The 15388-nt window shown below is 35.3% G+C and overlaps 1 protein-coding gene across 3 annotated transcripts in view; it reads left to right on the forward strand.

Annotated features, from left to right (window-relative positions):
- OPHN1 (oligophrenin 1) overlaps nt 1–15388 on the forward strand; it is a 512189-nt gene that overhangs the window by 463503 nt on the left and 33298 nt on the right. For all 3 annotated transcript variants that reach the window (XM_055337756.1, XM_055337758.1, XM_055337757.1), the window contains one exon: nt 5697–5841. In XM_055337756.1, the coding sequence (XP_055193731.1) occupies nt 5697–5841 (145 nt within the window). The remainder of the gene's footprint in view (nt 1–5696; nt 5842–15388) is intronic.

Raw genomic sequence — 15388 nt, forward strand, 5'->3', positions numbered from 1 at the left:
GGCATGGGTAGCAACTAAAACTTAGTGACTCCTAAGAGTAAAAGCAAGAAGAGAGGATAGATACTAAGAAGCAATTGGCAGTCTCTGCCATAAGGGGGAGAAGTGTTATAATCACAGAGAATTCTGTATACGCAAGAGTGAGAAAACATGATATGTAAAAACTATAATACTTCAGTATTGCTGTAGTATAGTATGAATGTAGAAATAGTGGAAGATGAGACTGGAGATTTAAGGCAGTGGCCAGATTATGGAACACCTGTGTGCTAAGGAATTTAGAATTTATCCCAAAAATAGTGAGGTGTCACTGAAATATTTTAAGCAGAGGCGTAGCACAATTATATTTTGAATTTATGAAGGTTACTCAATCCATACTTTAGTAGACATATTAAAGGAAAAAGTGACAGGAGGCACAGAAAAACAGGAGATCATTATAATAATATTAGGTGGATATAATGAGACATGGAACACATGGAACAGAGAGGATATATTAGTTTAAGGAAGAATAATTGATAGAACTTGGTGAGTAAATGGATGTGAGCTATGAGGAAGAGGGAGGATACAAGGATAATAATGTCCAGATTTCTGGCTTGAATATTAGAATTGTTTTGATTAATAAACAGTTATAAAGAAAGATTTAAGTGTATGGAATTGTTGAATCATCATACACCTCAAACTAACATAACAGTGTATGTTAACTATACTGGAATTAAAAGTTTTAAAAAAAGAAATGGCTGAGAACTTCTCAAATCTGGGGAGAGATTTATGAAGCTCAGAAGCACTCCAGAATTTCAACCTGAAAAAATCTTCTCCAAGACATCATGTAAAACGAAAAATAAAAGAATTTTCAAAGCAGTAAGAGAGACAGAAAAAAATACTCACATATAAAGGAACCTTATAAAGCTATCAGTAGATTCCCCACAGATGTCTTTCAGGCTAAGAGAGAGTTGGTTGATATATGCAAAATGCTGAAAGAATCAAAATGCCAACCAAGAATATTTTACCTGGAAAAGTCAGCTTTCAGAAATGAAGGAGAGATAAAACTTTACCAAACAAACAAAAGCTGAGGGAGTTCAACTCTAGACCTGCCTCACAGGAAATACTGAAAGGAGTTCTTCAAGCTGAAATGAAAGGCCTCAAATTAGTAATATAAAAATATATGAAAATATAAAATCTACTGGTAAAAGTAAGTATATACTCAAATTCAGAACACTCTAATACTGTAATATGGTGGTATATTAACTATGTAACCCTAATATAAATGTTAAAGTTCAAAACTGTTAAAATAACTTTAGGAACAATAATTTGTTAATAGGTACACAATATAAAAAGAGGTAAATTGTGCCATCAAAACCAAAATATGAGAGGAGGTGTAAAATGATAGAGGTTTTGTATACAATCAAATATAGAGTTAGCAGCTTAAAAGAGATAGTTATATTGGTATTTTTGCTTATGGAAGCCTCATGGTAACCACAAAGCAAAAATTTTAAGTAGATACACAAAAGATAAAGGAATCAAAACATGCCAGTTCAGAAAATGATCACTTCACTAGAAGAAAGGCAGCAAGAGAAGAGGAAGGGAACAGCAGAATTATAAAAGAGCCAGAAAACAATTATTAAGATAGAATTAGTAAATCCTTATCAATAATTATGTAAATATAAGTGGATTAAAATTTTCAATCAAAAGGCATAGAGTGCTGAATAGATTTAAAATAAGACCCAGCAATATGCAGCCTAAAAGAGATTCACTTCAGCTTTAAGGGCATGCATAGCCTCAAAATAAAGGGATGGTAAAAGATAATACCAAGCAAATGGAAACCAAAAGAAAGAAGGGATAGCCATACTTACATGAGACAAGTAAACTTTAAGCCAAAGACTGTAACAAGAGACAAAGAAAGTCATTATATAATAAAATAGTCTACTTTTCAAGAGGATGTAACAATTGTAAATATATATGCACCCAACATTAGAGAGCACTGAAATATATTAAGTAAATACTAACAAATTTGAAGGGAGAGAGGCAACTAAAAATAATAGTAGGGAAATTTAATACCCCTCATACAACCATGCATGTAGATCAATCCAGACAGAAAATCAATAAAGAAATATTGGACTTACATTATACCTCGGACAAAATGAACCTAACAGACATTTATAGCACACTGCATCCAACAGCAACGCAATACTCATTCTTCTCAAGTGCACATGGAACTTTATAAAGCATAGATCATTGCTGCTATAAACATCGGGGTGCAGGTGTCTCGGCATTTCATTGCATCTGAATCCTTGGGGTAAATCCCCAACAGTGCAATTGCTGGGTCATAGGGTAGGTCTATTTTATAGCAGCAATGTCCACAATAGCCAAACTGTGGAAGGAGCCTCGATGTCCATCGAAAGATGAATGGATAAAGAAGATGTGGTTTATGTATACAATGGAATATTACTCAGCCATTAGAAACGAGAAATACCCACCATTTGCTTCAACGTGGATGGAACTGGAGGGTATTATGCTGAGTGAAATAAGTCAATCGGAGAAGGACAAATATTGTATGTTCTCATTCACTTGGGGAATATAAATAATAGTGAAAGGGAATATAAGGGAAGGGAGAAGAAATGTGTGGGAAATATCAGAAAGGGAGACAGAACATAAAGACTTCTAACTCTGGGAAATGAACTAGGGGTGGTGGAAGGGGAGGAGGGCGGGGGGTGGGGGTGAATGGGTGACGGGCACTGAGGGGGGCACTTGACGGGATGAGCACTGGGTGTTATTCTGTATGTTGGTAAATTGAACACCAATAAAAAATAAATTTATTATAAAAAAATAAAATAAAGCATAGATCATATGCTAGGTTACAAAACAAGCCTTAGCAAATGGATGAAGATTGAAGTCATACCAAGTATCTTTTCTGACTAGAATCCTATGAAACTAGGAATCAATAACAGGAGGAAAACTGGAAATTCACAAATATATGGTAATTTAACAACACACTCCTGAACAACCAACGGGTCAAGAAAGAAATCAAAAGGGAAATTTAAAAATCTTGAAACAAATCACAATGGAAAAACAGTATATCAAACTTACTGCGATGCAGCAAAAGCAGTTCTAAGAGGGAGTTTTATACTGATAAACACCAACAGTAAGACAAAAGAAAGATGACACCCACGTTGCAACCCAGCATTCTTGCTGCTGGAGCTGTCCAGCTGCCTGCATGCCCCACATCTGCATTGCCCAACACCCATAGCACTTAATTATTTTATTTTCCACTGTGCCTGGTGAGAACAGGAAATCTTCTAGACACTGTGTGATCCTAGGTAATTTGTCCCTTTAATTCAATTGTGTGGTTCTTTCCTCACACATAAGTATTGATCCCTACTCATCTAAAGTCTTAAAGAGGACCTCTGCAGCTCTCCAGAGCTCTTTGTGCAGCTATCTTCTCTCTGATATTTTGCCCTGAAAAATTCTCTTTCTTGCCCTCTCCATACTTGCAACTCAGTGTCCTCAACTTAAACAGACTGATGGGCTCCTTCTGAGTTTCCCTCCATATATTATGGCTTGCAGACTATCTCCAGGCTGTAAACTGTGAATATCATGAGGCTCACCTCATTTCTTTTTCCTGTCTCTCATGGATCACTGTCTTTCATTGCCAGATTTCCAATGCCTTGAAACCCATTGTTATGTGGGGTTTTTTTCTAGTTTTTAAATTATTACTGGCAGAAGATGCAAACCTAATACTTTCTGTGCTATCTTGGCTAAAAGTGGAAGTAGCTGTTACAGTCTTTTCAGAGGACAGTTTGGCCTTTTATAACAGTATTTTAAATGTGTTTTTCTTTTGACCCGGCAATTCCAGTCAGTCTTCTAGTTGCTGGAGATTTAGCAGCGAACATGATAATGTACTTCCATGTAGCTTACAGTAGATTAGAGTGGCAGACACAAAGACAAAAAGTAAGTAATTACAATATGCCTTGTTAGGAAGTAATAAATGCTAAGGAGAAAAAAAAACTTAGGGGGGAGGCATTGCATACAGGAAGGTGTATTAAAAGTTTAGATACATTCACTTAGATGGACTCACTGAGAGGATTATATTTGATTATAGCCTACTGATTAAGAGAGCAAGCTATATAGATAGATACCTGGAAGAAGAGCACTCCAGGTAGATGAAACACTCAGTGCAAAGGCCCTCGTGTGTTTGATAAATAGCAAGGGACATTCTTTACAACTCCTATAGTGCATAAGCATATTCTCACAAAATAGTAGTTATTTAGAATATTATTACTAATGATTGTGAAACTGGATGGCCTCAAAGCTTATCTGCTTGCTACTATGTCATACTCTCTCTTTCCTATACCATGAGACATTGAGACATGTATTGCCTTGTGATTGTGCTTGCACTACATTCTATCATTGCTCAGCTTTTACACAGAGTTTCCTTGTAAGTTCTATGACTATGGAGCCTGATAAAATGTTGGTCTCTGACATTTCTCTTTGCACCAATCATTGGGGTTGATTTTATTTTTTTATTTTTATTTTTTGATTTTATTTTTTTAAGATTTTATTTATTTAATCATGAAAGACACACACACACACAGAGAGAGAGAGAGAGAGAGGGAGGCACAGGCACAGGCAGAGGGAGAAGCAGGCTCCATGCCAGGAGCCCGGAGCCCGACGTGGGACTCGATCCTGGGTCTCCAGGATCACGCCCTGGGCTGAAGGCGGTGCTAAACTGCTGAGCCACCGGGGCTGCCCTGGGATGATTTTATTATCGCACTACGAAATTGTACCCTTCCTTCCTCACCATGTGTGCATCCTTTCAAAATGTGCACTCTGGCCAAAAGTTCAGTCTCTCCAGAGACAAGAAAGATTTTCAAATACATATTGAGACACTATATAAAATTTGTAATCATTAGAGTTGCACGGTTGGCTCAGTTGGTTAGGCATCTGACTCTTGATGTCAACTTGGGTCTTGATCTCAGGGTTGTGAGTTCAAGACCCACGTTGGGCTCCGTGCTGGGCATGGACCCTGCTTTAAAAAAATTGTAATGATAGCTTCTCCCTCATTTGTCCAGCACTTTTTACAACGTATAACACATTTTGTTTTTGCCCTTTTTTGAATAAGTAATGTGTACATGGTATGAAATTTTGAAAGATCAAATTATATAAGAATGAGAAAGAAGTTTCTTCCATTTTTTCATCAGCCACTCATTATTCCTATCTTGAAGCAAACAATCTAACTAGTTTCTTTGGTATCCTTTCAGAAATATTGGGTGCATTTTAGTAACTATCTACACCCTACTCCTACCCATACAATGTACCTTGAGTACCCTTTTCACTTGATTCTCATCACACATTGGGAGGTATGTGGTACTCTCCCTATGTTACAGATGAGGAGTCTAAAGCTCAGAGATAGGGGGTGACTTGCCTAGGCAGTAAGTGAAAAATCTGGGACTGATATTGCAGTTTTTGTCTGAATTCTTTCCTCCACATTGTGAAGTGCCAGGTCCTGTGTCTTAAACATGATAGGAGACTTCTAAAAACTTGCTGGTAGCTGGAGTGATTTTAAAAATCCCAATTTCTTTTGTCATACTATAATTGCTATGTCAGACTCTAGATGTAGTGCTGGTGGGCACCAACTGGTAGTTAGCATTAGGAAAACAAAAACTTGATCTTTCTAATTGTTTCCTGAAAATATTCTCCTTTTACAGATCTATTCAGGTCCACCTGAGGAAAGTGCTACACCCCCAGTGCCTCCGCCTCGAGTAACAGCAAGAAGGCACAAACCAATCACAATTTCAAAGCGCTTACTGCGGGAAAGAACAGTTTTTTATACTTCTGTGGATGAAAGTGAAGGTCAGTACTGAGATATTTCCTTAGCTTCTTAATAAAATTGGAAGTGACTGAATTCCTGCAATCTCATGATAAAACTTCAGTGGATGAGGAGTTGTTTCATGTGGGTGAGCAAAGAAAGCGGTTTCTTGAGATGGAACCTACTCCTGGTGAAGATGCTATAAAGACTATTCAAATGACAAAAAAAGGTTTTTGAATATTTCATAAACTTACTTTATTAAGCAGTAGCAGAGTTTGAGAGTATCAGCTCCAATTTTGAAAATTCTATTGTGGATAAAATGCCATAGAACAGCATAGCATATTAAAGAGATGGCTTGTGAAAAGAAAATTCAATCAATGCAGCAAACTTCATTATTGTCTTATTTTAAGAAATTGCCACAGCTAGCCCAACCTTCAGCAGCCATCAACAATATAGCCAGATCCTTTTCCAGCATAAGGATTATGACTTACTGAAATCTCAGATGATTCATAGCATTTTTAAAGCAATATTCTTTTATTTATTAAGCTTTTATTTTAATTCCAAAATAGCTAATATAAAGTGTTATATTAGTTTCAGATGTACAATGTAGTGATTCAACACTTACATACAACACCTGGTGTTCATTACAACAAATGTACTCCTTAATTCTCATCACCCATTTTATCCATTCCCCCTATTTTATCCACTTCCCTTCTGGTAACCAAAAGTTTATTCCCTATACTTAAAAGTCTGTTACTTTCTCTCTCTCTCTCTCTCTCTCTCTCTCTTCCCCTTTACTAGATTGTTTCGTTTCTTAAATTCCACATATGAGAGAAATCATATGGTATTTGTCTTTTTCTGAGGAACTTATTTAACATAATACTTTCTAGCTCTACACATATCATTGCAAATGGTAAGATTTCATTCTTTCTTATGGATAAGTATCATATATATATATATATATATATATATATATATATATATATATCACATCTTCTTTATCCATGCATATATCGAAGGACACTTGAGCTGCTTCCACAATTTTTTTTGTAATAATGCTTCTATAAACATAAGGATGCATGTTTCCCTTTGAATTAGTGTTTTTGTATTCTTTGGATAAATAATCAGTATAATTACTGGATCATAGGGTAGTTCTATTTTTAATTATTTGAGGAACCTCCTTACTGTTTTCCACAGTGGCTGTACAAGTTTACATTCCCACCAATAGTGCACTGTATTTCCTTTTTCTGAATATCTTCTCCAATACTTGTTTCTTATATTTTTAATTTTAGCCCTTATGACAGATTTGAGGTTATATCTCATTTTTTTAATGGTGAGGTGATATCTCATTATAATTTTGATTTGCATTTCCCTGTAGATGAGTGATGTTCAGCATCTTTTCATGTGCCTGTTAGCCATTTGTATGTCTTCTCTGGAGAAATGTCTGTTCCTTTTTCTGCCCATTTTTGATTGGATTATTTGGATTTTAGGTATTGAGTTATATAAGCTCTTTTTTCAATTTTATTTATTTATTCATGAGAGACACACACACACAGGGATGGGGGGCAGAGACACAGGCAGAGGGAGAAGCAGGCTCCATGCAGGGAGCCCGATGTGGAACTTGATCCCGGGACTCCAGGATCATGCCCTGGGCCGAAGGCAGGTGCTAAACCACTGAGCCACCCAGGGATCCCCTATAAGCTCTTTATATATTTTGGATACTAACCCTTAATCAGATATGTCATTTGCAAATATCTTCTCCCATTCAGCAGGTTACCTTTTAGTTTTGTTGATTGTTTCCTTTACTGTGTGGGAGCTTTTACTTTGATGTAGTACCAATAGTTTATCTTTGCTTTTGTTTCCCTTTCCTCAGGAGACATACTTACAAAAATGATGCTATGGCTGATGTCAGAGACATTACTGCCTGTGCTCTCTTCTAGGATTTTAGGGCTACAGTTCTCACATTTGCATCTTTAATTAATTTTGAGTTTATTTTTGTGTATGACATAAGAAAGTGATCCAGTTTCATTCTTTTCAATGCACCTGACCAGTTTTCCCAATACCATTTGGAGAAGAGACTATCTTTTCCCCATTACATATTCTGTCCTCCTTTTTTGAAGATTGATTAATTATATATTTCTGAGTTTTCTATTCTGTTCCATTGATCTATCCATTTATTTTTGTGCCAGTACCAAATTGTTTTGACTACTCCAACTTTGTAGTATATCTTAAAGACAGGAATTGTGATACCCCATGTTTTGTTTTACTTTTTGAAGATTGCTTTGGCTATTTGGGGTCTTTTTTGGTTCCATATAAGTCTAGGGTTATTTTTTTTCCAGTTCTGTGAGAAATACCACTGGTATTTTGATAGGGATTTATTCAAATCTCTAGAAGGCTTTGGGTAGTATAGATATTTTAATAATATTTGCTCTACTCTGTGAGCATGGAATGTCTTTCCATTTCTTCATGTCATCTTTAATTTCTTTCATTAATGTTTTAGTTTTCAGAGTACAGGTTTTTCATCTCTTTGGCTAAGTTTATTCCTAGGTACTTTATTATTTTGGTTCAATTTTAAATAGAATTGTTTTTTAATTTCTCTTTCTACTGTTTCATTACTATATAAAAAATGTATTTAATTTTCTGAACATTGATTTTGTGTCCTGCAACTTTATGAGTTTATTTATTGTTTTAGTAGTTTTTTCGGTAGAGTCTTCATGTCTTTCTCTATACAGTATCATGTCATCTGCAAACAGTAAAGGTTTTACTTCTTCCTTCCCAGTTTGAATGCCATTTATTTCTTTTTCTTGTCTGATTTCTGTGGATAGAACTCCAGTACTTTGTTGAAAAAAAGCGAGGAGAGTGGATATCCTTGTCTTCGTCATAATCTTAGGGGAAAAGCTCTTAGTTTCTCTCCATTGAGTATGATGTTCACTGCAAGTTTTTCATATAAGACCTTTATGTTGAGTTACGTTCCCTCCAGACCTACTTTGTTGAGTTTTTTTTTTTCATTAATGGATGGGTACTTTGTTAAATGTCTTTTTTGCATCAATTGAAATGATCGTGTTTTTTGTCCTTTCCCCTATTGATGTGATGTATCACATTGATTAATTTGCTAATATGGAACCAACCCTTACATTCTTGGAATAAATTCCCCCTTGATTGTGGGTGAATTAATATTTTAAAGTATTGTTATACTTGATTTGCTAGTATTTTGTTGAGAGTTTTTGCATCTATGTTCAACAGAGATAGCAGTTTTTGCTTTTTTTATCTTTTGTGCTTATCTTTTTTTGTGTTGTCTTTGTCTGGTTTTGGTATCAAGGTAATGCTGACCTCATAGAATGAATTTGGGAGTTTTCCTTCCTTTTCAATTTTTGGAATATTTGGAGATGAATAGGTATCAAATCTTCTTGAAATGTCTGGTAGAATTTGGCTGTGAAGCTGTCTTGTCCTAGACTTCTGTTTTTTGGGGAGGTTTTGATTACTGAATTCAATTTATTTGGTGGTTATTGGTCTATTCTATTTCTTCCTGCTCCAGTTTTGATAGGTTATATGATTCTAGGAATTTATCCATTTCTTCTAGGTTGTCTACTTTATTGGCATATAGTTTCTCATATTTTCTTACATTTGGTTGTATTTCTGTGGTGGTAGTTGCTATTTCTGCTCTCTCATTTGTGATTTTATTTATTTGAATAATTTCTCTTTTTTTCTGGTGAGTGAGGCTAGAGGTTTATCAATTGTTTATCTTCTCAAAGAAACAGGTCCTGGTTTCGTTGATCTGTTCTATAAGGGTTTTTGTTTTGTTTTGTTTTAGTTTCTATATATCTTTTTCTACTCTATTTATTATTTCCCTCCTTCTGCTTGGGTTTTGGATTTGTTTTGTTCTTTTTCTAGCTTCTTTGTGTGTAAAATTAGGTCATTTATTTGACATTTTTTTCTTGCTTCTAGAGATAGTCTGTATTGCTATAAACTTCCCTCTTAGAACTGCTTTTGCTGCATCCCAATGGATTTTGGACTATTGTGTTTTCTTTTTCATTTTGTTTCCATGTAATTCTTTATTTCTTCTTTGATCGATTGGTTGACCCATTCATTGTTTAGTAGCATGTGTTTGTGCTTTTTCCAGATTTTTTCTTGTGATTGATTCATAGTTTCATAGCATGGTGGTCAGAAAATATGCATGATATTACTTTAATCTTTTTTAATTTGTTGAGACTTGCCTTATGGAATAATATATGATATATTCTGGAGAATGTGTCACATGTACTTAAAAAGAATGTATATTCTGCTGTTTCAGGATGGAATGTTCTGAATATAACTGCTAAATCCATCTGGACCAATGTAGCATTCAAAGCAACTATCTCCTTATTGTTTTCTGATTGGATAATCCATCCATTGATAGAAGTGTGGTGTTAAGGTCCCCTACTATTACTGTATTACTATCAATTTGTTCCTTTCTTTGTTGTTAACTGTTTTATGTATTTGGTAACAAGATGTTGGGTGCATAAACATTTACAGCTGTTATATCCTCTTGTTGGATTTTCCCCTGTATTATTATATACTGTCCTTCTTTATCTCATGTTACAGTCTTTGTTTTAAAGCCTATTTTTCCCAAGTCCCAGGATATAAAATTGACACACAGAAGTCAGTTCCATTTCTATACAGTAACAATGACACAGCAGAAAAAGAAATCAAGGAGATGATCTCATTTACAATCACATAAAAAGCCATAAGATTCTTGTGAATAAGCCTAACTAAAGAAGTAAATGATCTATATTCTGAAAACTATAGAACACTTATGAAAGAAATTGAAGAAGACACAATGAAGTGGAAAAACCTTCCATACTCTTGGACTGGAAGAACAAATATTGTTAAAATGTCTATGCTACCCAAAGCAGTCTACGCATTCAATACAATTCCTATCAAAATACCATCAACATTTTTCACAGAGCTGGAACAAACAATTCTAAAATTTGTACAGAATCAGGAAAGACCTTGAATAGCCAAAAGAATGTTGAAAAAGAACCAAAGCTAGAGGCATCACAATTCCAGACTTCAAGCTGTATTACAAAGCTGTAATCATCAGGGCACCTGGGAGGCTCAGTTGATGAGTGTTTGCCTTTGGCTTAGGTCATGATCCCAGGGTCCTGGGATCGAGTCCCACATTAGGCTCCCCATGGGGAGCCTGCTTCTCCCTCTGCCTATGTATCTGCCTCTCTCTCTGTCTCTCATGAATAAATAAATAGAAATCTTTTTTTTTAAATCTATAATCATCCGGACAGAATGGTACTGGCACAAAAACAGACACATTCATCAATGGAAATGGAGAACCCAGAAGTGGACCCTCAACTCTATGGTCAACTAATCTTTGACAAAAGAATATCCAATGGAAAAAAGACATTCTCTTCAACAAATGGTGTTGGGAAAATTGGACAGTCATGTGCAGAAGAATGAAACTGGACCAGTTTCTTACACCATACAGAAAAGTAAACTCAAAATGAATAAAAGACCTAAATGTGAGACAGGAATACATCAAAATCCTAGAGGAGAACACAGACAGAAAACTCTGGAACCTCAGCCACAGCAACTTTTAGACATGTCTCTGAAGGCAAGGGAAACAAAAGCAAAAATGAATTATTGGGACTCCATCAAGATTAAAAAAAAAAAACTTTTGCACAGCAAAGGAAACAGTCAACAAAATTAAATGGCAACCTATGGAATGGGAGAAGGTATTCACAAATGACATATCAGATAGAGGGTTAGTATCAAAACATAAAGAACTTATACCACTCAACACTCAAAAAACAAGTAATCCAATTTTAAAAATGGGCAGAAGACAAGAACAGACATTTCTCTAAAGAAGACTTACAAGTAGTTAACAGACACATGAAAGAATTCTCAACATCACTCAGCATCAGGAAATACAAACCAAAACTACAATGAGATATCACCTCACACCAGTCAGAAGGACAAAAATTAACAACTCAGGAAACAATAGATGTTGATGAAGATGCAGAGAATGGGAACCCTCTTATACTGTTGGTGGGAATGTAAATTAGTGCAGGCAATCTGGAAAACAGTATAGGAATTCCTCAAAAGTTAAAAATAGAAGTATCCTATGACCCAACAAGTACACTACCAGATATTTTTCCAAAGGATACAGACTTAGTGATTTGAAGAGGCAAATGTTTATAGCAGCAGTATCCACAATGGCCAAAATATGGAAAGAGCTCAGATGTCCATTTAACAAATGAATGGATAAAAAGATGTGGTATGCGCGCGCGCGCACACACGCGCACACACACACACACAATGGAATATTACTCAGCAATCAGAAAGAATAAAATCTTGCCATTTGCAATGACAGGGATAGAACTTGAAGGTATTATGCTAAGCAAAATAAGTCATTCAAAGAAAGACAAATACCATATGATTTCACTCATATGTGGAATTTAAGAAACAAAACATATGAACAAAGGAGAGGGAAAGGAAAAATAAAATAAGATAAATAGAGAAGGTAAGGCAAAGCATAAGAGACTCATAACTATAGGAAACAAAGTGAGGATTTTTGGGAGGTGAGTCAAGGGATAGGGTAATTGGGTGATGGGCACTGGAGAGGGCACTTGATGAGATGAGCACTAGGTGTTATACTACATGTTGGCAAGTTGAATTTAAATTAAAAATGTAAAAAAAATTATGAGACAAACAAAAATGGAAACACACTGTACCAAAACTTATGCAGTGTAGTAAAAGCTGTTCTAAGAAGAAAGTTTATGGTGTTAAATACCTACATTAAGAAAAAAAAGATCAGAAATAAACAACCTAACTTTACATATTAAGGAACTAGAAAAAAAAAAACAAAATAAGGCCAAAGTTAGCAGAAAGAAAGAAAAAGTAAATATCACTGTGGAAATAAAGAGAATAAAGATTAAAAAACAATAGAAAAAATCAAAGAAATTGAGTGTTTTTTAAAACAAACAAGTAAAATTGAAATGTATTAGACTAGGGGAAAAAAGAGAGAAGACTCAAATAATATAAATGAAAGAGGAGGCATTATAACTGATAACAGGGGATCATAGAGACAACTGTGAACAATTAAATGCCAACAAATTGAATAACCTAGAATAAATGGCTAAAATTCTAGAAATATATAAGCTATCAAGACTGAATTATAAAGAAATAGAAAATCTAAACAGACCAATACTGAGTAAGGAGATTGAATCAGCAATTGAAAACCTCCCAACCAATAAAAACTTCACAACCTAATGTCTTCACTGAAGAATTCTACCAAACATTAATGAAGAATACTAATCCTTCTTAAATCCTTCCAAAAACTTCAAGAAGAGGGAGCAATCATATCCCATTTTTTTTAAAAAAGTATTTATTTATTTATTTATTTATTTATTTATTTATGAGAGACAGAGAGAGAGAGAGAGGCAGAGACACAGGCAGAGGGAGAAGCAGGCTCCATGCAGGGAGCCTGACGTGGGACTCCATCCTGGGTCTCCAGGATCACGCCCTGGGCTGAAGGTGGCGCTAAACCACTGAGCCACCGGGGCTGCCCATATCTCATTTTATGAGGCCAGCATTACCTTGATACCAAGCCAAACAAGGAAAATTGGTAGGCCATTATCCCTGATGAACATAAATGCAAAAATCCTCAACATAATACTAGAAAACTGAATTCAACAGCAGATTAAAACAATCTTACACCATGATCAAGTGGGACTTATCTCTAGGATGGATAAAAGTATGGTTCAATATAAATAAAACAATAAATGTGACACATCACATTGATAGAATTAAGGATAAAAATTATATGATCATTTCAGTAGATCCAGAAAAAGCATATTTATCAATAGTATTTCATGATAACAGTTCTCAATAAATTAGGTACAGAAGGAATGTACTTCAATATCATAAAGGCCATATATGACAAACCCACAGCTAACATTATACTCAAAGATGAAAAGCTGAAAGCTTTTCTTCTAAGATCAGGAACAGGGATGTCCCCTGTCTCCACTTTTATTCAGCATAATACCGTAGTCCTAGGCAGAGAAGTTAGCCAAGAAAAGGAAAAAATAAAAGCATCCAAGTTAGAAAGGAAGAAATAAAATTAGACAATTTGTTTGTAGATGATATGATCTTACATAGGAAAAACTCTAGGGATGTCTAGGTGGCTCAGTCATTTAAGCATCTGCCTTCTGGGTCAGGTCTTGATCCCTGGGTCTTGGGACAGAGCCCCATGTTGGGCTCTCTGCTCAGTGGGGAACCTGCTTCTTCCCCTCTCTTTGCTGCTCCCCCTACTTGTGTTCTCTTGTGCCTCTCTCTCTCAAATAAATAAATAAATAATTTTTTAAAAAAGAAAAGAAAAGCTCTAAAGACTCCACCAAAAGACTGTTAGAACTAATAAGCAAATTCAGCAAAGTTCAGAATACAAAATCAACTTTGGTTATATACTAACAGTGAACTATCACCAAAAAAAGAAATTGAGAAAACCATCCCATTTACAATAGCATCAAAAAATACTTAGGGATAAATTTATCCAAGGAACTAAAGACCTGTGCACTGAAAATTAGAAGGCATTGCTGAAAGAAATTGAGAAAAACATAAGTGGAAAGATATTCCATGTTCATGTATTGGAAGAATTAATATTGTTAAAATGTCCATACTACCCATAGCTATCTACAAATGCAATGCAATTCTATGTATTTGAGTTTTTCAGATTCCACATATGAATGAAATCATGCAGTTTTTTTCTTTCTGTGTCTGCCTTACTACCCTTAGTATAATGTCTTCTAGGGTTATCCATATCATTGCAAATGGCAGGATAGCTTTCTTTTTTAAGGCTGAATAATATTCATATGTGTGTGTGTGTGTATCACATTTTGTTTATTCATTCATCTGTTACAGATACTTAGGTTGTTTCTATATCTTGTTATCTTTTTAATTTTTGCCATCATTAGTGGATGTGAGTAGATATTCCTTTAATTCTTATCACTTCTCACTTGAGGTACATAAATTGAGATCCATTTCATAGTGAAATCATTGGATGCTCAGAGAGGGTAAGTAGTTTGCTCAATCCACATTGTTTCTCAATGACAGAGCAGTAACTTGCATCCATCTCATTCCAGAACTCATTTGTCTATGATATGGTATCTAAACACTCTTTTGAGAAGCAATCAATCCTACTCACCACTGTTCTTTACTAGTAGCATTTCATTATTTTACCCCCAAACCTCTTATTCCCCTCATATAGAGTACTTCAGTGAGTCTTTTCACCGTCATGGACTCCTTCCTGCTCACATGTCTAAGCACTGTCCATTCCACTCTTCAACATCCCTTGAATCTGTCTCTCTTTGCTGCTGCTATTCTAATTTAGATCCTTGTTATCAGAAATCTCCTATCTGGTCTCCCTACCTCTAGTCTCTCTAGTCATTTTTAATAATGAACCTAAAGTGATATTCTAAAAATACATGTGATAATGCCACTTCTCTGTCAAAAAAAAAAAAAGAGCCATAGTCCTCATATTCCTGAACATGGCATTCATGGCCTTAATGATACAGCCCCAAGCCCCCTGGACAACCTCATCTCCAA

This window comes from Nyctereutes procyonoides, unplaced genomic scaffold (genome assembly GCF_905146905.1).
Source record: "Nyctereutes procyonoides isolate TBG_1078 unplaced genomic scaffold, NYPRO_anot_genome, whole genome shotgun sequence".
NCBI classification, from domain to species: domain Eukaryota; kingdom Metazoa; phylum Chordata; class Mammalia; order Carnivora; family Canidae; genus Nyctereutes; species Nyctereutes procyonoides.